Source organism: Truncatella angustata (assembly GCF_020726525.1).
Source record: "Truncatella angustata strain MPI-SDFR-AT-0073 chromosome Unknown BKA67scaffold_10, whole genome shotgun sequence".
NCBI lineage: Eukaryota > Fungi > Ascomycota > Sordariomycetes > Amphisphaeriales > Sporocadaceae > Truncatella > Truncatella angustata.
This window is the reverse complement of record NW_025763390.1, coordinates 1,005,342-1,028,546: the sequence shown is the minus strand read 5'-3', so window position 1 is coordinate 1,028,546 and position 23,205 is coordinate 1,005,342. Positions and strand designations below refer to the sequence as shown.

Below are 23,205 nucleotides of genomic sequence, written 5' to 3'. Positions count from 1 at the left end.
ACGAAAGCACGTGGCTTTAAGTGTCCCTCAAACGCCTCAATTCCTGTGCCACGACTGAGTCAACATACCCAAAACTGCTAAGGGTAATCCTTCGAGTCTGAGTCACATAGTGTATACTCGTATAAGACGCCGGGCAAGAATTTTCAGATCCCCATGATACTGGCGAGATATCCATCATCGGTGTTCGCGTGCCCTAGATACAGATACTTGGTCAGGTCAACTCTGAGCATTTCAAGACGAGTATCATCATTGCCCAGTATGGCCTCAGCACTCCCACATTCCGCAACAGTCGTGGAAAACACCACGGAACCGCTTTACAAGCCCCGGTACATAGACGTGAGCTATTTCTCCAATTCAGGGCATTTGTCTGCCGACCTCCTGTCGCTAATAAACTGGGCAGATCGGCATCAACCTTGCAGACCCTATTTTCAGGGGCAAATATCATGGCACGCAAAGACATCCAGACGATCTCAGTGCCGTCGTGTCGAGGGCGAAGGAAGTTGGCTGTACCAAGCTGATCGTCACCGGCTCAGACTTCACAAGCTCGAGACATGCACTCGAGATCGCCAAGGAATACCCGGGAACAGTATACACAACAGCAGGAATTCATCCATGCTCCAGCGCAATATTCAGCACAGCCAACTCACATGAGGATACAGATGGGCATACTATGCCCTGCGACCCGGATCCGACAAAGGAAGTATCAGAGGAGCATGAACCAGATCATGAGAAGTCGTCCAAAATCATAACCGACCTGAGGAAACTCATCGAGGACGCCAGAACCGAGGCCCCCAACGCCCTGGTGGCGTTCGGCGAGTTTGGACTCGACTACGACCGCCTGCACTACTGCTCCAAGAAGATCCAGCTCCACTCCTTTGCCGCACAGCTGGATCTGGTCCTGTCGCTCAAGCCGCAACCACCGCTATTCCTCCACTCGCGCGCGGCGCACGGGGACTTCGTACGTCTGCTCAAGGAGAAGTTTGGCGGCGAGCTCGAGAAGCTGGAAAAGGGCGGCGTGGTGCACAGCTTCACGGGCACCGTCGAGGAGATGCGCGAGCTGATGGACCTCGGCCTGTACATCGGCACCAACGGCTGCAGCTTCAAGACGGCCGACAACTGCGCCGTGGTCAAGGAGATCCACCTCGACCGGCTCATGCTGGAGACGGACGGGCCCTGGTGCGAGGTCAGACCCAGCCATGAAGGATACAAGTACCTGATCGACGCAAAGCCGCCCACGCCCGCCGCCACACCGGAAACGCCTGCTGCCGCGGCGAACGGCCAGGGTCAGCAGCCCACGAAACAGGCCCAGAAATCGAAGAAGCCGCAGAAGAAGGAACCCGAGGTCCCGGAGCGGTGGAAGACGGTGAAGAAAGAGAAGTGGGTCGAAGGCGCCATGGTCAAGGGCCGCAATGAGCCTTGCTCGATTGAGCGTGTTGGCAAGATCGTTGCTGGCATCAAGGGAGCTTCGGTAGAGGAGGTATGTGAGGCGGCATGGCGTAACACTGCCAAAGTGTTTGACATAGAATCATAGAAGACGTAGAAGTGCCACGAATAGAAGAAAGACAGAACAGCTGTGTCATGTGAAACGCCTGGCGCAGCTTGTAGTAATATGTCCTCATTTGGGTATCTGTCAGTTGCTCCTTGATGTACAACCCCAACGCCATGTCATGATTTTCGTCCGAGTAAACATTACGGCCAAGCCATTTTACACCCCTGACCCCTTATAGCCCCTGATCCTGCCATTCCTAACAATGCCCATGGTGACCCCTTCGTCGCCAGTCATCCAGCCGGGCATGCGCTCGCCATCGATGACCCCAGCCTCGACGAGCTGCCTGATGCCGCCAAAAACATGCGGTCCTGTGAACGTCAACCTTATCCTTGGCTTGGGCTGATCCTCATCGGCCTCCTCCGCGGCATCCTCATCGTTTTCGCGCGCTTTCTCGAGTGCAAGGTCAACACCGCTCCTCCGACCTCTGGATCTCCTCGAGCGACGAAGTCCCGAATCCTCTTCTTCGACGTCGACGTGCTGGGGCAGTCGGCGCGGAGCACCGGGGAGCGCATCTTCGATGAGGACGTCGAGCCTCTCGACCCCCTTCCCGTCGTCAATCATTGCCGAGCCCCCAAAGCGGGCCTGCGCGATGTCCATCCTGCGCTTCGCCTCCCGCTCCTCTCTGTCCTTCTCCGGCTCGAGTCCCCTCTTGCGCTTCTTCGTCTTCTCCTCCTCAGCCCCGCTCGCTGCAACGCTTCTGTTGACGTTCCCAGAGATCTCTGACAGAGGCGGCGCCGGCAATACGGCATTGAGCGGGGAGTCCTTGCGGTCGTCGTCGGCATAGATGCTCCAGCCGCCTCCAGCCGCATTGGTGCGCCCTGCGCCCCGGACGGCCAGCAGGCCCGACAGGTTCTTCGAGGTCAGGTTCGTGGGCCGGAGCGCGTATCTCTCCCGCGGCCGCGACAACGCCTTGGGTATGCCCTCCAGCACCAGCCGACTCAGGCTGCGCGAGTCGCCCGCCGTGGTCGCGCCCGTGCTCTGGGACCGGGAGATGTAGATGTGCGGCGAAGAGTCCGGGAAGGCGATGTAGGTGGTCCTCGAGGCCTCCAAGCTCGTGGCGCGCGACGACAGGGCAAGGCCCGTGTTGTAGGGCGAGTCGAGGATGAAGACGCGCAGGAGCAGCAGCGGCAGGTCCCGCGGCCGGTCGAAGTTGTAGTGCGCCTTGACGTCGGGCGGGACCTCGGCCTGGAGGTTCTGCAGGAACGTCGAGGGGTGGAACCGGGGTATGTCGAGCGCCTCCCTGTCCGTCTTCCCGGGGGCCTCGGCGTCGTCCTCGTCCCGCGGCGTCTTTAGCCGCTCGATCTTGTAGGCGCTCCATTTCAGGGACGACGGGTGGTCGTACAGGTGTTGCAGGTCGGCCATGGCGAGCTGGTAGAGCGTCAGCCCGTGCCGCCAGTCGCCCTCGATGATGCGGTCCACGACATCGCGCCGGCTGCCCTTCGCGGACTGCAGGTTGGCATAGATCTCGCGCAGCTCTTCGAGCGAGCGGGCGGGAGGGTAGAAGTCATCGCTCTCTTCGTCGTCGTCGATATGTCGCAGCAGAGGAGGACACAGGGATTGGTTGTTGTCCGATAGCCAGTCTAGGACGAGGGACAGGAGGGATGCACGCGACAGGCGGTTCAGGAGCTTTACCACGGCGGCATTGGTGGCTTCGACGCGCAGCGATGATGGAAGGCGCGCGGAGGTAGGCACCGTAAGGCGCGGCATTGCAGGTTTTGCTGAGTGTGGTTGTCGCGAGGCATTGTTGTGATTATTTCACGAATTCGTCTGTCGCGGTTGAGACATGTACACAACCGCCCCACCTAACCTTAGCCCGTCCATCCAGTCTAACGTTGGACTAATTATAACCCCTCGCTATAAATACCGGGCCTGCTGAATCATAGACTAACCCCTCTTATATAAATAATAGCATTTCTTAATTAGAATAATTGTCATTATGCTCATTCAACGCTCGGATACCTTGCCACCCCATTCCCCAAGTATACTAAATCCCAAACATAATAGCAAATGCGGTAGAAACAAGGTGGGCTACCAGACCAATACAGTTGATATATGCCATGAGGGACACCAGGGAAATCCCCAGGCCGTACAATGGCGCAAAAAGCCTGTAGCCCCAGCTTTGGTAGAAGCCGCAGTATCAGGCTTGGGACTCTCGGTGAACATGACATTGCACGAAGCTGGAGATACTGCGGGGCCCGGAGATTGGGTAAACGCAGCTCACGAAAGTCCACTACCTATGAGCACTGCTTGGACATAAACAAGACCCTGTATGCAGCACACGCTCATCTCGGGCTCCAGATGTACAACATGATGCATGATGGACTAGGTTCAACCCAAGTCCTGACCCAATGGTCGGAGATTATCTGATGGCCCACTCTCACCAATGAGCTGGACTATCTGGCCGTAGTATGGGATACAGTCCAGTCCCCGGGGCGAGAAGAGCGGATTGACATAACGGTCGATGAAATGACAAATCCTATCATTGTTACTGCCTCATAGTTAGTGACATGTTGGCTGAAGAATAGGGACAATATTGGTCGCTCACGGAGTAGTTGACAGTGTTATATGCGAACCTCGGTACCGAAGTGTGTAAGCACAATCAGCTTCCCCGTCAATAGGGGTATTGCCATAATAAGCTATTTTAAATTAAATGATTGAAAGTTTAAACATGTCGCGAATGGCTCCGGACTTACTACAATACTCTGTTCTAGAACAAGGGTGTATAGTCTACGATACACGTGCGCGTCATAACCGATTGCGAGCAGCCTCCCTTTCTACGCGATATGGCAGTGTGGCAGTGACCATAGCTTGACATCTATGCTCGAAACATACCTTAATGAAGAACTCGAAGTTCGATTCTAGGACCGGGCTGTAAAGAAAGTCCATCCTAATGGGGGCCCTACGGAGCAAAGTTGAGGCTAGGACGCAACGTGGTGGTAACGCCGCCAGTGGCTGTATCGCCAATTGAGAACAAGCGTGAGAGAAAGAGTTAAGCAAAGCGTTGGACCTGCGAAAGGCCCTTGAAAACATATTAAATAGCTAGAGCACGGACTTAAAAGGTCTCCGGGAGTGCGGTAAGCAATCATTTCTAGTGTATCTATATGCTATGATGGCTGAGGACAGCGATAATAAAGGGGATTGCAGTTGTCACGAACGACTACGAACCAACTATCCTTGCTTAGAAACTTCATTTTAACCCACGAAATCTTAGAGTTTTTGTCCATTCCTTCCATCTTGTCTAGTTCATATTCTGTGTGGTTTGGGAAGGGACCTTGTCGGCACTTCCTGAAACATAGCCTGATCCTCTGGATTGGGCCTTGTGTTGGCGGCTCTCTGGGCTCGAGTTTGGGCCGGGAAGAGATAAAGCTGCATGCAATAGCTCCGCATGATAGGAACAATGCACGGTAGCCAACCATTGACCACGCACTTTCACGTATAAATGCAGCTCGGCCAGGATAATGTATCCCGGTATACCCGAAGCGGGGAGGGAGATATTTAGGGACCAGCACCTTGTGGCCCGGGCCTAAAGCTGCTTTACACGGCTTCAAAATTGTTTTTTTTTTTTTGAGCTAATCATTCTTCTGCGCCACAGATTAAGTTAGTAAACGGGTCAAGATACGGATCGATGGCAGCGTAGGTTGCAAAATCAATCATTTCTGTCGTTTCCTGTTGCCCCGTCAATAACGAAGCTACAAACAAGCCCCGAATGATCACTCCACGGCACTATTTCTCCATTACCGCTCGCAATTCTCTCCCCTCTAGAGTCAATCGCTGTCGGTAAAGTCTGGGGATGAACAACTCTGATGTCCACAAGCCTGATACCCAGCACGGCAACCCTATCCAACCGTCCCGGAGGAAACGGTTCCCCTGTCCCGTCCAAACCCCATGTAAAACCGTCTTCCCCAGGATGCAGATGCTCCCATGCGTCTGTCAAGCTGTTTTTCTGCGCCAGGGCCATGTCCTCCTCCGTAACCGTGTTCCAATCGCCGGCGATGACTCCACGACCCACACTAGCCGTCCGAAGGAGACTAGCAGCGATAGCTACCTGACGTGGTCGCCGGTTTGGCTGAATGGGAAGGGAGTCGAGATGCACATTGACTAGACGAATGCGTGTTGTGCGGTTCCAGAAGATATCACAGCAGAGAGCGTCCCGGTTGAAGCGACTTGGATATTTGACTCTCCAGACTGGACCCAGGAAGAACAACCCATTGCTGACGGCGGCGGTAGGGGGCGAAGTGGATTCGGGATTACTGCCAGGGTTGCCAGAAAGGCCGCCAAATCGAGACCGGGAAAGCAAAGTCATAGTAGCGAAGGGTACGTCGGCCCAGTTTGTCTCATCAGCCTCACTTGAGATCCAGAATTCCCTAGCCCAAGCGTTTTGAAGTAGATAGGCGAGGGCTTTTCGTGATACTTCCTGAAATAACACGATGTCTGGACAATTACCGTTTACAAGCATTTGCTGAAGTGAGGAAAGAATTCCTTCCATACGGGCTTCGTGCCGGCCACCGAAAGCGTCGATATTCCATGTCAGAAGTTGTAGATTAGGTGTTTGTGGTATCGGTGTGGAGGTTTCGCTGCGGCCCTGGGCGTTCAGAGGACTGGGTTGAACAAACACCCATTTGCAGGTCGATTTGTCGAAGATATGCCAGTGCTGAAAAACAGGCGGGGCTGCGTCTGACAGATCTGGTAGTGGTGTGGAATGTGACCATGCTAGGTAGCGGGTACGAACAGACGACATGAAAGACATGATGGTGCCCGTTCACGCTCTGGTCTGGTGTTGCTGGTGTCGTTGAGGTCGTTGCGGAAGGTTGATAGAAGTGACCTGTGGTGAGATAGCTGCAGGGACGTTGGTTGCAAACAAAGCTGGCTAGAGTTGGGCGCTAAAAATAGGCCTGTAGGTGGGGTCTGTATACTTTGTATAGACTGAGTGGAACCCAGCAGTGCAACAGTGAAATGCCAAGCAGGGTTTATGGTACGTGGATGTCTCATCCAAAGCACACTTCTCCCATCTTCCCCATTATACGAATCCCTTTACATCTGGGAAATCCAAAATGCCTCTTCGACACTACAATACCAACCATTACGCCAATCCGGCTGGTCGAAGCATTGGAATTTATTTGCGAGGTCTTGGACTCGACCCTCTATTGCCAATCAATTACTATCATCAACAAGAAACCTTCCCCATGCTCTCCATATTGAAATTCGATGTGGCATTTATGATGTTGGTCAGCCTCATAGGTGAAATTGAAGACGACCCCAGTGTTGCACTCTATCGGGGTAAGAGCATTTGTTTCCTTCGTTCATTGCAAGACCTATTACGCAAGAGGGAAAGTTTTTTCTACGTGGCTTGAACGCCAATTTGATAACTCAACGTGAAATCAGTCGAATCTTTTTGATTCGATGGGAAGATGAAGGTCGTTTATTGCACCATAGTTTATGCTCAGATATCAGGCGCGACTCCCAACTCCCAACTTTGAACGATCCACCCACTGATAATTGCCATCGGAAAGCCATCAAATTCGCAGCAATATGTTGATTACTGTTCCCACTCTTAGGATCGTATGTATAATCGTGGACTGAACGAGATTGATCCGAGCCCCACAGAATAACATATTGTCATGTACACAGTTCCATTTTCCTGAACTATTCTGGCCCCACAATTCCGCTGCCGAATAAGTCGAGTCCCTATACTTTCTCCGTTTGTGCTCCATGCTAACCTAGACCCTTGTATACTTCGCAGCGCTCCCGATCGTATAGCGAACTGTACTGTCTAAAACGACTTGTATAATAACCGCCTGATATACCTCCATACGAACAGAACCGGTTACCGGCATCGTGCGGCCTGAGGTAAGATCGGGAGCTCCATGTCAGAATTGGTGGTGTACGCGTCCAGCCATTGACTGAGCTCTCGATGTTCGCGCATGTGAGAAGGTCAGATACGCAATCCATAGAGAGAACAAGGCGATTAGCAGCGACGGTAGCCCAAATGCAATGGCCAGGGCTGCTTCTAGGGAGATGTTTGAGCCAGACGCCATAACACAATAGGGTATGACAAGATGATCTAGAAGAACCAATCCCGAGAACTTTATGGTAGTCGGTGGTGTAAGATCAATAGTAGACAAGTTAGAAAAGAGGTGGCCGGAAGCAACGATAAAACGCCTGCATTATTATCCATTGGCAATGATCGTTCTAATGATAGTTATAATAGAATAGAATGGAATAGACAGTAGTCGTTGTTAAAAGCCTGGTCGTAGTAGGATGGGCACTGCGACACTGCGACGAAAGCGATGTTTGCAACTTTGTCACGTTTTATGTCAGCCTGTATGCTTAGGTAGTCCACTTACATCAATACAACATTAGCAAAATCTTCTCGGTACTTTCTCGTAGGAATTGATACTGCATCGCGCATGCTGTAGTCCATACTAAGTATGTTGTATTGCGCTGCGGCACTGCGACGCGCTGCGGAACTGCGACGCGCTGCGGCACTGCGATGAGCTGCGATAGGATGCGTGTTGAAGCACAGCGCTAAACTGCGACCACTGCGAAACCACTGCGCGACATTTGGACCGTGCGATCGGTACCCAGCTACTCTGTCACCTGTACGAAAACGCGTTTCTATGTAGCCCATCGCAGAGATGGTCACTCTTTTTTTTTTTTTTTGTGCCGCTAATTTACAATTCAACACACTCTTTGATATCAAATCTAGCCGCAGTCGAAGCCGTGAGAGTCTTGACTTCGGACCGTTCGGCTGAGACCAGTACAGATCGTCGAGAGCATCCGCAAATGTCAAGTCAAACTGAGCATACGAGGCTGCCAGCGCTCGAATCTACTAGTCAAGACAGCACCGAGGAATCAAAGCCCAAGAGACGTCGCCTAAACTACCAAAAATGTACCACCTGTAGGACAGCAAAGAAGAAGGTCAGCTTTTGTCTACATCTTTTTACGCTGTGCTGACCATTGGTTTAGTGCGAACCTGTTAACCGACTTTGGCCGGGTCAAAAATGCGAGCGTTGTGAGCAAAGCGGCTTAAACTGCTCAGCTAACGAGCGGATCAATCAAACAACCCCCGGAACGACTGAAGTAAGGAGATCGGAAGTATTGACTACGAGAAAATCCGAAGTCCACCAGAACGAAAACATTGTCCGTTTCAAACAGTTGTGCGTAGAGCTGTGTGTGTTTGTAGAACTTGCTGACTTGACTCTAGAGCCTTGAGGCTGTTCTGGGTCAGACGCATAGAGACTGACCTGGTGAGACTCCATCAATGGACAACCGAAGCCATCAAAGGAATGAAAAATGATATCAAAGGCGAATTAACATCCATACTCGACGAAACGAACCAACTCCTCGTGAGCACAGGTGCTAACGTGAAATACTGGGCGCTTTGCCTCTTGAACTATTCAGATCCCGCTATGCAACTTAACCATTCCCAATCACTCCTGCTGCAATGCGATGTGAACATCATGGGAAAAATGATGGTCAATTCTCCAATGATGGATAGGATTGATCTTGAAATAGCTTTATACGAGTGTGTGCTTGAAATCAAGTTTAAAACATCTGGTGAAGGCAGCAGCTCTAGGTCAGGAGAGATACAGCCGTTACTCAAGGAGTATGAAAAAGTTTGGGCTAAGTGCATGACCGAAATGGAGACCATAAAACACGCACGTCTACGAGGCTATCAAGTCTATGCCACCTTACCAATTTACCCAGGACCAGCCATCCTTCGTGGGGCTATGGTCCATTGCTATTTTGATGGCAGAATAGACTATTTGAAGCGAAATATACTACAGGTGGCACTGGAGCTCGGAATGGCAGACGATGCTTATGATTTCCTGGCTGCCCACACCGACCTGGCAAAAGATTTCTTGGATCATCAGGATTACTTTGGTCGCACAGCTCTTCACCTCGCTGCTGTAGACAACACCAGAGTGGTTCTGCAACTTCTCGAAAGAGGAGCATCCTGTCACTTGACTGATACAAATGGAAAGACGCCACTACACTATGCAATGCAGAAGGGCAGCAAAGACATCGTGCAAGCTCTGTTGTCGGCTTATGGAACCAGCAAAGAGGCATCATATCACGATTGTAGTGATGGAGATGAATGCACACCTCTAGTTTACGCTGCAAAACTTGGACACACTGAAGCAGTAAAGTTATTATTGACTCACGGCTCTCGTTTGATCACCAGCGACAAGGAATGCGGCCAAAATGCACTACACTGGGCTTCGCTCAATGGTCATCACCTCACAGCGCGTGCTTTGTTAGCCGCCTCATGTGAATTGTTGAACACATCCAACAGACTCGGACAAACGCCCCTACATCTCGTCTGTTTACATGAGCGCGCTCACGTCGTCACTGTTTTATTGCAAAATCATAGCATTGAACGCGACAAAGCTGATTTGCGTGGCGAATCACCTCTTACATATAGTGCCAAAAAAGGGCATATATCTGTCATGAAGCTTTTGTTAGACACTCGCGCTGTGGACTTAGACTCCACTGACAAAGATGGGCAATCGCCGCTTTGGTGGGCTAATCGAGAGGGCAAGGAGGAGGCCGTGCAACTTCTACTCAGATATGGTGCACGTCTTGATAAGGAAGACCAGTTCGGCAGGATGCTACACGATATCGATATCGAAATGAACGTGGGGCATACTGGTGTTGTCAAAACGCTTCAGTCTTACCCAGCCGTGCAGGGTACTGCTGGAACTTCGGTTCCATGTTCCTCAGCAGCACAACAGAGCCCAAGCGGTGTCATTGCTCAGCAACCTTCCCACATGTACAAACCCAATCATAACTCATTGCAAGTATCTGATGGGCGTACTTTTTCAAACCCCTTGACAAAAGATCAGAGCTCAATCGGTGCTACTACTCAGAAGCCTTCGCACATGTACAAACGCAATCATAAGTCATCGCAAGTATCTGGTGGGCGTACCTTTTCAACTCCCTTGACAAAAGATCAGAGCTCAATCGGTGCTACTACTCGGCAGCCTTCCCGCATGTACGGGCCCAATCATAACTCATCGCAGGTATCCGGAGGGCGTGCCTTTTCAACTGCCTTGGGAACAAATATGGGACCAATCGGTGCCATTACTCAGCAGCCATCACATATGTACAACCACAACTATAACTCATCACAGGTACATAGTGAATATCCTTTTACACTTTTGCCAACAGCAAACCAGGACCCAAATGGTGTCATGACTCAGCAGGCTTCCCTCATGTACAATTTTAGCCACGACTCGTCGCAGGTACCTGGTGCACAATCAGGCCAGCCAACAATCCAGCCGCCCTTGCCATCACCAGCGCCACAACAAAATAAATGATGAGGGAATGTCGAAGAGAATGCCGCAGAGACAACATTACTTCCATGAAGGACTATGAGGCCATATCATAGAAGGAAACTTTTTTGTCCACATTTTTTTAATTCTGTTAACTTTCCTAACCAAACTTCAAATTAAACAGATCAGATTACTTTTAAAATATTTGTCAAGAAATAGTTTTTTTTTTTAATGATGTCTAAGTATTAAAAATCGCTACGTCCATATCAATCCCCGAGTTCAGATGCAATCAAGCCGGAAGCCGGCCGGTGGGCGTGACAAGAGCCATGTGTCTCTTTGAAAGTACATTGCTAGTCATGTGGAGAACAAGAAAAAGACAACTGTATTCACAGACTTGACACTATCCTAATGGATTCCTCAAACATCAATATTCAACCCCGGTAGTAAGACCAGCTTCACATCATCTGGACCGGCGTCGAGCGACTCATGCCTGCGGACGTGAGTAAGTTTTTGAGTGTGCGACCTCCAACTCTTCGTGCAGCGCTTAAGTGGTTGCTGGCAAACAACCATTTGTATGGCGATATCGCTCTCAACGAGGATGAGATCGACAACTGGGCTTTTGAAGATGGTAGGAGTGTGCCAAGACTAGCCCCTAGCCTGGAGGAGGCGACGGCCGACGGAACTTCACAGCGGGTCTTTGAGCTTAGGTCTTCCGCCATATTTGCGATCGATAAGCAAAGCTTCCTTCGCCGAGGATGAGAAATTGGTATTCATTAGTGCTGCACTGCGGGCTACACGGCAGTTCGATGACGACTACGTTGGAAGAAATGAAACGTCATCTATGCGTGTCTCAGGGTCCTCGGCACGCCCATCCATCCAGGTGTCACGAGACTTTGGGTTTGCGAACATTCTCTGTCGACCACTTCCCCAAAATCTGCGGCCTCTCCAGGCAGATGCTGGACCATCCTTGTTTGTAAGCTTGAAGACAATCTGTAGACGCAGTCGTTGCCAATACGGAACAAGTGGCCCCACTTCTAGAGTTGTCTCTCGATCTACCGCCGGTTGATCTTGAGTTCTTCAGCCCGCTTCGCCAGGTCAAACTCATGGTTCTTATTCACTGAAACAACTAGGCTAGTCTCATGAACTCGAGCAGCTGGATGAGACACGCGATTGTTCTCGACAAGCTTGTTGATTTTGTCCTGTAGGTCTAGATCCCAGAAGTCGCGAGGAGAGATGACGATATCTACTTCCGTGTCCTTCGCCTTAGCTCTATCATTTATTATGGATTTCCATTGCAATATACACCGAATGTCCCTTCAGAGGGTTCTCATCGTACAAGACACCCTCATCCCACAGCTCAGCGTCCATGAACGAGAGAATGATCTGGCTGTGAAGCACATAGTTGCCATTACTGCTTGAAGCAGGACTTAGTGACGGTTGGCTCTGTGTCCCGAGATCCGCTTCTGATGGCGAACTGTTCAACCGAGACGTCATCCATGGGCTATACTGGTCGATCGAAAGGACGTCCAGATTCGCATTGAAATAATCCATCTTGGCGCGAGCGAACAATTGTTACGACATTTGATAAGTTGAAAGAGCGCGTTCTGGATCTATCACAAGCCTTGCATTTGGCGGAATGCTGGCAAGTGCATGTATCGATCAACACGAACCCGGATCGCGAGAACAAATACATTGGAGAGAGCAGCAAGCCGACCAAGGGATGCGAGTTGCTGTCGACATTTCTGCTACAGCTCATCGATTCCATCGCCCTATATTTGCTGGCACGCCAATTCAACCCTCCATTAATGCGTCACACCTGTCGGTGAGCCATTCCTCAGTTGACGAGCCATCTCTTGGATAACGCAATGGTGAGTTGTATCCGAGGTGGTTGCTCAATCTGCCAATGATCCGATATGACCAGGCCCCAGCCAAGTACTATATAATATTGCGGTTTCATCACATTTTGAGATGTATATTGCTGTCACTGATCAATTCCTATACCGCCTTGGTTGGTTCATGGATTCCCAATTTCGGCACTTGAGAAGCAACGTACCATTTCAACGGATGTACGAGAAAGCCACGTATATAAGCATTACTTAAAATCTTTTCGCTAATGAGCCTAGTGCTATTTAATAATCATTGAGCTGACAACCCTATGAAACTCGATGAGAGGAAGAGTGAGCAGCGCAATCTATGGCCAGAAATGTATCACTAACAAATTACAGCATTCCTTCGCTCTCTGGTCTTTCTAAATACCAAAGCTCGACTATTCGACATCGAACCCGTCCATCGAAACACTTGTGATTGTTTAATCGAAACCAACGAGTTCCGGGAATGGCGAGACCGATTTTACATGCAAGCCATAACGGATTGCTTTGGATTAAAGGCCAGGAGCGGGCAAATCAACGCCACTGAAGCATACTCTGAAGTATTGTCAAAACGAGTTGGTCAATCACCAAACCGTTGTCTATTTCTTAAATGCTCGAAGCGAGAACCTCGGCAAGCCACCCTTGACGATGCTATAATCACATGTATATCAGTTCGTAGAATATGACGCATCGCTGTCGGAAAAGTTCATAGACTGCTTCCGCGAGAAAAGACGGACCGAGAAGCAGAGAGAGCGGGAGTGGCAACAACGGGAACGTTAAAACTCCATGCATTCGGCATGAAATATTATTTTAGCCTTCATATAGATCGAGTGAACCATGGATTATCTAGAATATCATTGGCCAAAGCCCTTGATGTTGGATCGAACTTGAGCATTTGTCCTATCAGGTTCGAAATTATATCTATGTCCGACTTCGTGAATTCGGGACATTTGTTCTCGTCAAAGTAAACTTCTTACAGCCACTCTTGAAGTGTATATGGATGGTCATCACTAGATATTCCATTTCTTATTGCCTGCCATTTCTCTTGCCAACGAGCTGGGAGTTCGTCGGTCGAAAAATCAATCATCTGTGAGACTAAGGTAGCAGGGGTCAACATAATAACATCGAAAGGGGGTTGACCGGTCATAAGTTCGAAATCTTTTACTAATTAGCATGCAAAGGCAGGTCAAATCGGAGAGGCAACATATCAGGCAACCCATACTCCACATATCAACGCGATGGTCGATTTGGTCGCCAAATACAGTTTCTGGTGCCCGCATTGCTAATGGTGTATGCAATGTCTTAGGTGCATGATCATCAATGTATGATTCTCCAAAGTCGATGATTTTGACAACAGGAGATGAATGTAGGCTCTCGCGAAGACTCATTTTCAAGGAAGCGTTTCGCACTAAATAGTCGGGCCTGTGGTCTTCTAGCGATGCACCATCTGTTCTACGCATTGGGGCGGTATCAGGCCCTCCAAACTTGTCGAAAAATTGCTTCTCACTAAGGGTATGTAAGTCAGGTATTGCAATTGCCAAGTTTCCTGTATGAATGTCTAAAACAGAAGAGTCAGTGGGCTGATATATATTGATAGCCACCTTAGAAATCCTACCCCCATGACCAATTCGATGTTGAGCTAGGAGGTCGATCCCTAACAACACCTGGTAGGTTATAGATTTGGCTAAGACTGCCGGGAGTCTCTCATGACGGCAAAAGGAATCGATAAAGTTCACGACACTGACGCCCAGTAATTCGAGGACAAGGCAGCCATGCACTCCGTTAGGCCCGGCTAACGTGAAATGATCCAGCATTTGGACCAAGTGAGCTCGGCCCAGATGATCATCCGCTAGTGCCGACATTCTCTGGAGAATTTGGATCTCGCAGCCATGACGATGTTTCGAAACACAGATTTAAACAGCAACGTATCGGTTTTGTCTGCAGGCAGTTAGAGCGTGTAAGTGGATGATCTTTTTGAGCATACATAAGCTTGTTTACCTTCGATCATACGCAGCCCAGGTAGTCGAATATCCACCCCATCCGAGTTTGTGAAGAATCTTGTACCTCTCCTTGTTAAGCAAATCACCCAATTTGACCGGATGGTACCCTCCAGCTCGATAGCGATGGAGAGGCTCGGCATCGGCATTACAAACATAGCGGCTGTGCGCCATATGGGACACGGCGCGGTGACGAGTTTTCGCCAATACTGATCCAAGAACGGTTAAAAAAGGTGCTCGAACTTTTAGAATGAATCGTGGCATAATGAATGCAATTGCGTGAGTGTGTCAGTATCTTCTCGGTCGACAAAGCTCAGCAAGCTGAGAAAACACGATCCGCTCAATCACGTGGAAGATGCTCAGGGGGCTGGCGATACGCTTGGGCTGGACCAAGTGGAGCGCTAGACAAATCGAGGCAATATCGTCAGTCAAAGAGTGGCTTTGCGCAATGATAGCAGGAGATGTTTTCCTTCGGCCATACTAAAGATGTACACATGGGCGAGAACTCTTCATTCCAAATAATAATTTCTATTGACCTTCTATGACAGTTTCTACGGTTGATATAGAACACTGTTGTAATGAAGGTCTGGTATGATGCACTGAAAGGAAGAGCCTGAACCTACTCGAGCATGGGATGGTGAATACGGTGCTCGCATGAGCGTGGGATCGCAAGTGTAACGCTCTAAGCGTGAAATGATAGTATAGGTACCGTCAAGTAGTATATAGAAGTCCGAGTCTACAAAAGAGAATATCGGTGTACAGAAAATGGGTGTATACCCACTGATTAAGTCACGTGATCACCACTTCCCAAGTTCGGTGATCCGCGAGCTCGTCGCCTTTGGTGTACGGAGTGCTCCACGTACACTATGGCCATCTATAGTCATCCATATTGCCACAACAGTAGACATGATGTATGACTTCAAGATTCAACGGCGCCGGTGTTGTCCAAGACTGACACAAAATGATATTTCAAAAACTTAACGCCTACTGATTGCTTGACACCATGTCCAAGGAGGTTAATCAACCCTTTATAAAGCCTGATAACATATTCTACAAGATCTGGCTTTGCAAAATGTGGCAATATAGATGACTATAAATGGCCACAGTGAACGGAGAGCACTCCGTACACCAAAGGCGACGAGCTCTCAGATCACTCAACTTAGGAGTGGTGATCACGTGACTTAGCCAGTGGTCATATGCCCACTTTCTGTACACCGATATTCTCTTTTGTAGACTCGGACTTCTATATACTACTTGACGGTACCTATACTATCATTTCACGCTTAGAGCGTTACACTTGCGATCCCACGCTCATGCGAGCACCGTATTCACCATCCCATGCTCGAGTAGGTTCAGGCTCTTCCTTTCAGTGCATCATACCAGACCTTCACTACAGCAGTCTTCTATACCAACTGTAGAGATGCATAGTGGCACTGAGAGCTATGAACCAAAATCAGACACGGTAGTTAATGACTACCGCTGCCAAATATGTACATCCTAGGATAGTCGGAAGGCGCTATTTGATATGATGTAAACGGAATCCACTGCTACCGTGACGAACCATTCTTTAGACCTAGACTGAGACACCATGTAGTTATAGCCGGTTTCGCTCAAGGACTTTACTATTCAATTTTTTTCATTTTCAATGCCCAAATACATTTTTTTTTTAATTATTGTTAAACCAAATGGAGTCATTGACATTCATTTAGTAGTAACTAGCTTACACTTAATAAGAGATAAGCTTAAGTTATTTTTGAAAGGATTAAACTAATTACTCTTATTTATTATTATTATATAAACCGTAAAACTCGAAGTCCCTTGGTATCTCTACGAGTAAAGCCGTACGGTAAACCTTACTCTAAGAGTTGGACAAAACCCGTACGCTTCGTGTACTACACGCCTTAACGGGGACTACGCTACGTTCACTATAATGCGACGTTAGTTCTCACCTAATCAACGACACTACACCCGAAAAGACTATCTACCCTTATTAAACGATAGCCTATCCGTTCTTAATAACCGCCTAGCCAATAATCTTGCCCTATCTAGGTTTGTCGTAGCCTCTGTGTTACGAACGAGGTCTACAGGTAGGCCGCAGGACCCCACATAAGTACAGCCGGCAGAGTGCCAGACGGCTGGTCTCCAACGGAGACAAGGTCACGTGAGGATCACGGGATCACCCAGCCTTGGCGTGAGCCCATGGTGATCCATGCAGGGGATCACCTATGGACAAAGGGGATCACTGGTGAGCCAACAGTGATCCAAGGTGATCCAACCAACATCAGTGAAGGAATGAATGGATATAATAAGGATTGGGTTTCCTACTCTACATAGACAGTCATTACTTCAGTGATCAATCTAAGCATCTATCTTACCCATAGGTGAAGCTCACGCTTTGACGACTACACTTGTGAATCTCTTTGCTCAGTATATTCTGAAGGTCTATCTCTATAGTCTTCTATTCGTGGCTAGCATATCTTGTTAGCATAAACCCCCTTGCATTATATTATTTGTGGTTGTGCAACCCGATAGTATAATCGTCACACTCTGCGACGTCGTGGCGTGTATTTAGCTTGGCCGGTGCTATAGCGCGCCGTAAGCGTTCTTGGGACTCTTCTAATAGTCTGCGATAGAGAAACACGGGCTCTAACGTTTCTGGGGCGTTGCTTCAGCGGCATAGAGGCGTATATACCCCGAAGACTCCGATCCTAAACCGGAACGCTGCGAGCCCAATCCGTTCGGTCTGGATCTGAAATATTATTGTGGCCTCCTTGCTTTTGATATGATAATATTGCCCGTAGCGTCCTGGCGCCTCATATGCGAGGGGGGCCGTAATGGAGAGGATACAAAAGCACCGATAGAACGGTTCTGAGTGGTATTAAAACGCAGGCAGTTAAGAGTTATAACGCAGCGAAGGAAGAGAAAAAGCGGGCCCAGTAAATAATGCTAGCGTGACGGGCCGCGGGCGGATAAGTCAGCAAATCGGTGTATACTAAGGTGGATAATAGGAATGTTTGCGCTTCACAATTTATTTAGAGCAGAGCGGACGGAATGCTGAGCTTTCTAAGAGCTATAGTCATATGTGTGAATATAAGCTTAAATTAGTGATTATATAGTAAATACAAAGTTGAAATAAAGCTATTAGCTGTTTAGGGCTTCTAGACTACACCGGAGACGTGGCGTGCAAGGCCCCCAAGAGCTAAACTGAACTTTTTTAATACTTAACGTCTGTCGCAATGTGTCTTGATCAGATTTGGAGTCGACGTCAGACGTCGGCGACCACTTCTTGCTGCAGAGATGGATCAGCTCTAGGCAGTCGTGTTCAACTCCAAGAAAAGCCCTTAGGACATAGATACAGCCATTTGGCGACCGTCCAAGAACCGCAGCCGTTTCACTATGGCATTCGGCCAAGGGAGGACGATGCTGGGAGTTTTCGTCAGTCATGAGTATTGTCGGTTGTGCTGCCCGGTATTTTCGGCTGGAAGCAGAGGATTGACACTATCATGCTCTTGGTCTTGTCATATAAAATATGGCCATCCATGCTGCGGCGGCGCTTCAGCTGCTTTCGGCTCAGAGTGAGAGGAACTACCTAATATGGAAAGCGTAATTCTGTGCCGAAAATCGACTTTACTGTCACATGTGCCCAGGCTACCGAAGCATACTACTTTTCCCTGCGCCCTTACATCCCATTCTCTCATCAAAAGCGATATCATTTCATCGAAGGGCATGCATCGTCCGTGAATTGAGCAGTGTACCATGGCGGAGTATAATTATTAGCACCAAGCGCCGACTACCGAAATACTTGGTCTATGCATCGAGTAAAGCTACTGAAACTGGCAAGCCGACATTTGCCCATGCCAAGAGGCAAGGGTAATGGTTCATTTGCGTGGACCCTGCATTTTCCGGGATTGCCTAACAAGGGCACGAGAAAGCAGCTGCAAGTCCCCGCTTGCAGCGTCTCCGTCATCGGCAGAACTCGTTACACGAGGGAATCAACCGCCGTCTGGGCTGTAGGCATCTTGAAACCAATTCAACAAGTCCAAAAGGAACTGAGGCTCTTACATAGCTGACGTGCTCATGCATGCATGCGCGGAAAGATCAACAAAAATGTAGCACGAGATTTTGTTTGTCGGGATTTGACGTCAGCAGTGAGAACTCTTTGCTGCGATCAACGCATCACATTGACGCTTTCAGTGGGTGGAGGGGGGAGGGGGTGAGTACACCAAGGGCGCTTTCCAGTGCATCATCGATCCTTGCGCGCAGACATTCTTCCCGCTCTCTCGGGAATTGGCATGAGGTCTTTAACCGACGACTGAGGCTTTGGCTTTGGCCTTGTCCCATTACTTGACTCGAGGACTAAGGGCAAATGTGTGCCCAATAATACGTAGTTAGTACACAGGACTACAGCAACTAGCTTTCCAGCGTTTCCGGCTGCATTTGCCTGACCTGGCGCAGCGTGATGTGGGCTCTAGTCGTTCGATCAGTCGAGTTTGGCCGAGATCTAGTCTTGATGGAAACGTTCAAAACCCGCGTGGAGGTGCAGTGGGGATGCCATGCACATGATTGGGTCCGACCCTCCTGCTGCTTGCGAGTTTCCCACTTCCTGACTAATTCTGCTGCTCAACCCGGGCGCATCCCCAGCGTCGCTTCTTGACCTTTGCTTTTTCCTCTTATTCAACTTATCAATCATAACCGACCCTCTCCCCATCGTATAATCCGGGGAAGCGAACACCTGCTGCATTACTGTTGTAGACTCGAACCTTACTCGAGTCTCGAGACAACAACCCAACAGCACATCAACCGCCGTTCGACCAAGGACGTCGGTACTCTGCTATTGGCTAGATATTTTTTTTGGCCAACTGCCAGTTGTGGGAAGGACCGGTTTCGCCTGTGGCTTTCTTTGTTCTTGCACAGGCCCACCCAACCAAACACCAACTTTGCACTTGACATCGACATTGGGGGGGCACTTTTGTCAACCACTCTCTTCAAAGCCACGACATCACTGGAGTAGCAGTACTAGCAGTAGCAGCAGCGGTGCTCGTGACGGCTCAGCACGCCTCGCGACCACGGGTCTGAACTACAACACCAAGGGGGAACATTTGAAAGAATCTTGGGTCCTCCAAGTCGCAGACGAAAATGTCGTCCAACTACGCTTCGAGTCGCCGCGGCGGCGGCCAGGTCAACTTTTCGACATTTATCCAGGATCTGAACGTGGAGGTGCCGTCTCAGGGAACTTCTCCCGTGAGCGACGATTGGGATAAGGATCTGGCCATGTTCACAAACACGCAATTCTTCGATTGGGAGAAGGCCTCAGGTGCGGCCGAGTTTCAGGCCGCTACCCTTCACGGGCCAGAGCCCGAGAAAAAGCCTGCCGCAGCCGCAGCTGTTGAGCCTGCTCCGGCTACTTCAGCAGTGGGAGATTTCAACTTCGACATTCAAGGTTAGTTCTGGGCGCTTTTTCATGAGTCTGGCTTGCACCAGTGTTTTGCATCACTGTTTTCCCTGATTATCCGGCGACAAAGTCTCTCGTTTCCCGGGCAGCATGAACCCCCCTACATTGCATAAGATGCCATTCTTGATGAGGCGAGTGCCTTGTCACTTCAACGACTGCGTTATAGAAACCCTGTCCGAGAGTTCGACAAAACGGTCCCTACCTATGGTATAGAGTGGCACTTTGGGTATGGCAGCAAGGGCCCTTGGAAAAACAGCATGGCCTTTACCCCACTTTCTTTACTTCGTAAGCTCGCTCCCACGCAGAGCAGTCGGGCGCTGATTGGCACACTGCTCGACGTTGCATTTTCACGGTCTTGCGTTTTGCCGAGGATGCGCAGGCTCGTTGTCGTTAGCGCCTCTTCGATCCTGACCCCCAACCTGTCGGCTTACCAATTTTGCCAAGCCATTGCGCAATTCGACATATGGTGCCATATCCCGTGACCTAGGATTCCGGGGAGCAGCCCCGTGGATGCCCCATACCGGGAGCAAAACACCAATTCATGTCTTGGGAGTGCCATACTAGGTGATGAAGTTATCATCTTCTGCGCTTCCAGCATTCCGCCCATGCACTCGATGCATGAACCACGCCTCCCTCCCGTTTGCGTCGATCCGAACATACTCTAACTCACAATGCCTCTAGACGACTTCAACAACTTTGACTTTGGCACTTTTGCAACTCCCGCTGTCCCTAGCTTCTCGGACAATATAGGGAGCCTGCAACAGTTGCAATCAAATCAGACGGCCGCGTATCAGTCGGCGCAACAGAGCCCATACGCCGTCCCGCCCCACGCGGGGGTCAAGCGGCCCTCTGATGCTGGCCACAGCCGGCAATACAATCTCGAGGATCAGTCCCGCCTCGCCGCAGAAGAAGACAAGCGCAGGCGAAATACGGCTGCGAGCGCCCGATTCAGAATCAAGAAGAAGGCTCGCGAACAAGCTCTCGAGAAGAAGGAGAAGGAGCTCCAAGACGAAGTTTCTCAGCTCAAAAACCGCATCACCCATCTAGAAACTGAGAACAAGTGGTTACGCGGCCTGGTCATGGAGAAGACGGGATCCAAGGAGTCAAAATTCGACCCCAAGTTGGCCGCAGCATTGAAGGTCCTAGGAAAGGATTCGGATTCCGAGGACGAATCGAAAAGAGCAAAGTCGGAAGACTCTGAGGTCGAAGCTAAATAATCCGTAACACATGAACAAAGGTCCAAGGTCTGGTTTTACATTGGGATGGCGTTTCACGGGAAGGCGAGCGTATTGGTGGGGTTTGAAGATGTTGATTTGCGTGCTCTGCACACTATCGCAAGTCATTGATGGGCTACGTATATCACGAGTGATCTATGCCCCTCGAGGCTGGACTTGAAGAATTATTATGGTTCCATGATTATATATCCCGGGCAACATTTAGCCATTAATGGTATTGTTGTTTTCACTACGCAGTAACAACCACATGACTGTTAACTATCTATGCATCGTAACTTTATTCATTCACGAGCTGATGCATATTTGATGACATCATCCATTTGTCCACATGCGCTACGTAACTACATCAAGATGCCCGGAGATGCCACTGACTTTTTGCACCAGAGCTGTCCTTCGTTTCGATTCCCGGCCATCCTGATCGCCTTTTCGAAATATCGACAGCCTGTGTGTGAGTGAGCATCATTTCCCACCGTCACTCCTGCTGGGGCCGAAGCTTTCGCCCTAACGGCGCTATTTGGGGGTCAGACTGTAAACGCCAGAAAGGGTCCATATCACGCAATCACAACCCGACCACGATTTTCAATGCTGCAACCCCCATCTGGAAAGTCTGGAACCAAAGAACGAGTTTGGCTATGCTAATAGATTCCTCTCCGCCGCCTCTAGCCGTAGCCGCCAAACAGGATTGGCTCACCTACTATGTAAACCTGGTGGCTATCTTGCCAATCAAGACGCAGGCAAAATCAGCTTCAGGGACTCGTACCTGGTGAGGGTCCAGCCTCCGAATATTAAAAAGTGGACTGCTTCTAGCTCATCGTACTGTACTCAAAACATAGAGTCGGACAGTATATCACTTATGGTTAGGTAAAGACATGAACCACGACGGTAGTAAGTAATTTTTGTCACACTGCACAATTAGCCTCCCAAAAGAAAACCAAGACTATTTACTAGGCGGAGCTTTGAGATCTTGCCCTTGTCGTTTGACTACTCGGGTAGGGAGAAAAAAAACTTCATTCAGCTGCCCCTGAAATGCTCTGCTATTGTTTTGAGCTGTTAACTTCCAAAGGACCGCTCCACTCCACCTTAAGCCTCAATGACTATTCCCTGTATCACCATGGGACTTGCTGGACTATTCGTATGCGACCGAAAATCTGACCGGCCCGCGTTGCTGTTTAAGGCATCCAAAAGACGTCGAAGGTAAGGAAATCCACCTTGCCACCAGTTTCGAGGACGGCTAAGAGGCCCTACAGCGAGATTGGTATCCATGAGATCCCCCACGCCGGATGGCAAACTTGTAGCGTTTGCGGCCCATCTGAACGACAAGCATCTATACGAACCGTGGGGCGGCGCGAAGAGTTTGCCGTAAGAATACCAGGTGAATTAGTAAGAGACCCCTGGCATTGCGGCGCTCTCGAGAAATCCTTTTCCGAACTCGATCGGCTTTTTACGTACATAGAACGCCCCTTCATACTCATGACTTCGCAACCCGACAGACTGTAAGGGTTTGGAAATGGCGCACTATCGACTTGCCAAAAGTGAGCGGCAAGGCATCCGGCAATGCGTAAGAAGAATGTCAATGCTTTGTTTCCAGGTTTGGTCCGCGAATGCCTGCTCGCTCAACAAGCAGAATGAGTTCTGGGCATTAGAGACCGATTTTGGCAAGGTAGGGATAGGATGTATTGTTTGTGTAAAAGTATAAAAAGAAATTTATGCGGGTGTTGGCTGGTGGATGATCTCTCATCCAATATGAGCCGGAGAATATTCTACGAACCCGTCGGGGATATCGACGTGACTTATGTGCATATGGCGGGCTATATGCTGGGCCAAGGACG

The 23,205-nt window shown here is 49.6% G+C and overlaps 7 protein-coding genes across 7 annotated transcripts; 3 read left to right on the top strand and 4 right to left on the bottom strand.

Annotated features, from left to right (window-relative positions):
- Nucleotides 1-258: 258 nt before the first annotated feature.
- Nucleotides 259-1,531, top strand: BKA67DRAFT_526549 (deoxyribonuclease tatD; the record flags this gene model as incomplete). Its single annotated transcript, XM_046098764.1, has 2 exons — nucleotides 259-336; nucleotides 401-1,531. 2 exons carry the CDS (start codon nucleotides 259-261, stop codon nucleotides 1,529-1,531), a joined length of 1,209 nt encoding a protein of 402 aa, XP_045952595.1.
- A 174-nt stretch (nucleotides 1,532-1,705) lies between these two features.
- On the bottom strand, nucleotides 1,706-3,256 carry BKA67DRAFT_663944 (centromere protein Chl4/mis15/CENP-N; the record flags this gene model as incomplete). Its single annotated transcript, XM_046108281.1, has 1 exon — nucleotides 1,706-3,256. The coding sequence occupies one exon, from the start codon at nucleotides 3,254-3,256 to the stop codon at nucleotides 1,706-1,708; it is 1,551 nt and encodes a 516-aa protein (XP_045952594.1).
- Nucleotides 3,257-5,195: 1,939 nt separating this feature from the next.
- On the bottom strand, nucleotides 5,196-6,296 carry BKA67DRAFT_541070 (Endonuclease/exonuclease/phosphatase; the record flags this gene model as incomplete). Its single annotated transcript, XM_046100868.1, has 1 exon — nucleotides 5,196-6,296. The coding sequence occupies one exon, from the start codon at nucleotides 6,294-6,296 to the stop codon at nucleotides 5,196-5,198; it is 1,101 nt and encodes a 366-aa protein (XP_045952593.1).
- A 3,256-nt stretch (nucleotides 6,297-9,552) lies between these two features.
- On the top strand, nucleotides 9,553-10,158 carry BKA67DRAFT_526459 (ankyrin repeat-containing domain protein; the record flags this gene model as incomplete). Its single annotated transcript, XM_046098756.1, has 1 exon — nucleotides 9,553-10,158. A coding segment is annotated over one exon (606 nt), but the record flags the coding sequence as incomplete, so codon positions are not given.
- A 1,718-nt stretch (nucleotides 10,159-11,876) lies between these two features.
- Nucleotides 11,877-12,375, bottom strand: BKA67DRAFT_663941 (uncharacterized protein; the record flags this gene model as incomplete). Its single annotated transcript, XM_046108280.1, has 2 exons — nucleotides 11,877-12,093; nucleotides 12,161-12,375. 2 exons carry the CDS (start codon nucleotides 12,373-12,375, stop codon nucleotides 11,877-11,879), a joined length of 432 nt encoding a protein of 143 aa, XP_045952591.1.
- A 1,134-nt stretch (nucleotides 12,376-13,509) lies between these two features.
- Nucleotides 13,510-15,394, bottom strand: BKA67DRAFT_639405 (kinase-like domain-containing protein; the record flags this gene model as incomplete). Its single annotated transcript, XM_046105734.1, has 7 exons — nucleotides 15,313-15,394; nucleotides 14,691-15,090; nucleotides 14,612-14,630; nucleotides 14,308-14,572; nucleotides 13,897-14,250; nucleotides 13,704-13,850; nucleotides 13,510-13,664 (listed from the first exon to the last, which is right to left on the bottom strand). The coding sequence occupies exons 2-7, from the start codon at nucleotides 14,951-14,953 to the stop codon at nucleotides 13,510-13,512; spliced, it is 1,203 nt and encodes a 400-aa protein (XP_045952590.1). The 5' UTR covers nucleotides 14,954-15,090; nucleotides 15,313-15,394.
- Nucleotides 15,395-19,825: 4,431 nt separating this feature from the next.
- On the top strand, nucleotides 19,826-21,358 carry BKA67DRAFT_663940 (uncharacterized protein; the record flags this gene model as incomplete). The annotated part of the gene is made up of 2 exons (XM_046108279.1): nucleotides 19,826-20,129; nucleotides 20,823-21,358. 2 exons carry the CDS (start codon nucleotides 19,826-19,828, stop codon nucleotides 21,356-21,358), a joined length of 840 nt encoding a protein of 279 aa, XP_045952589.1.
- Between the last annotated feature and the right edge of the window lie 1,847 nt (nucleotides 21,359-23,205).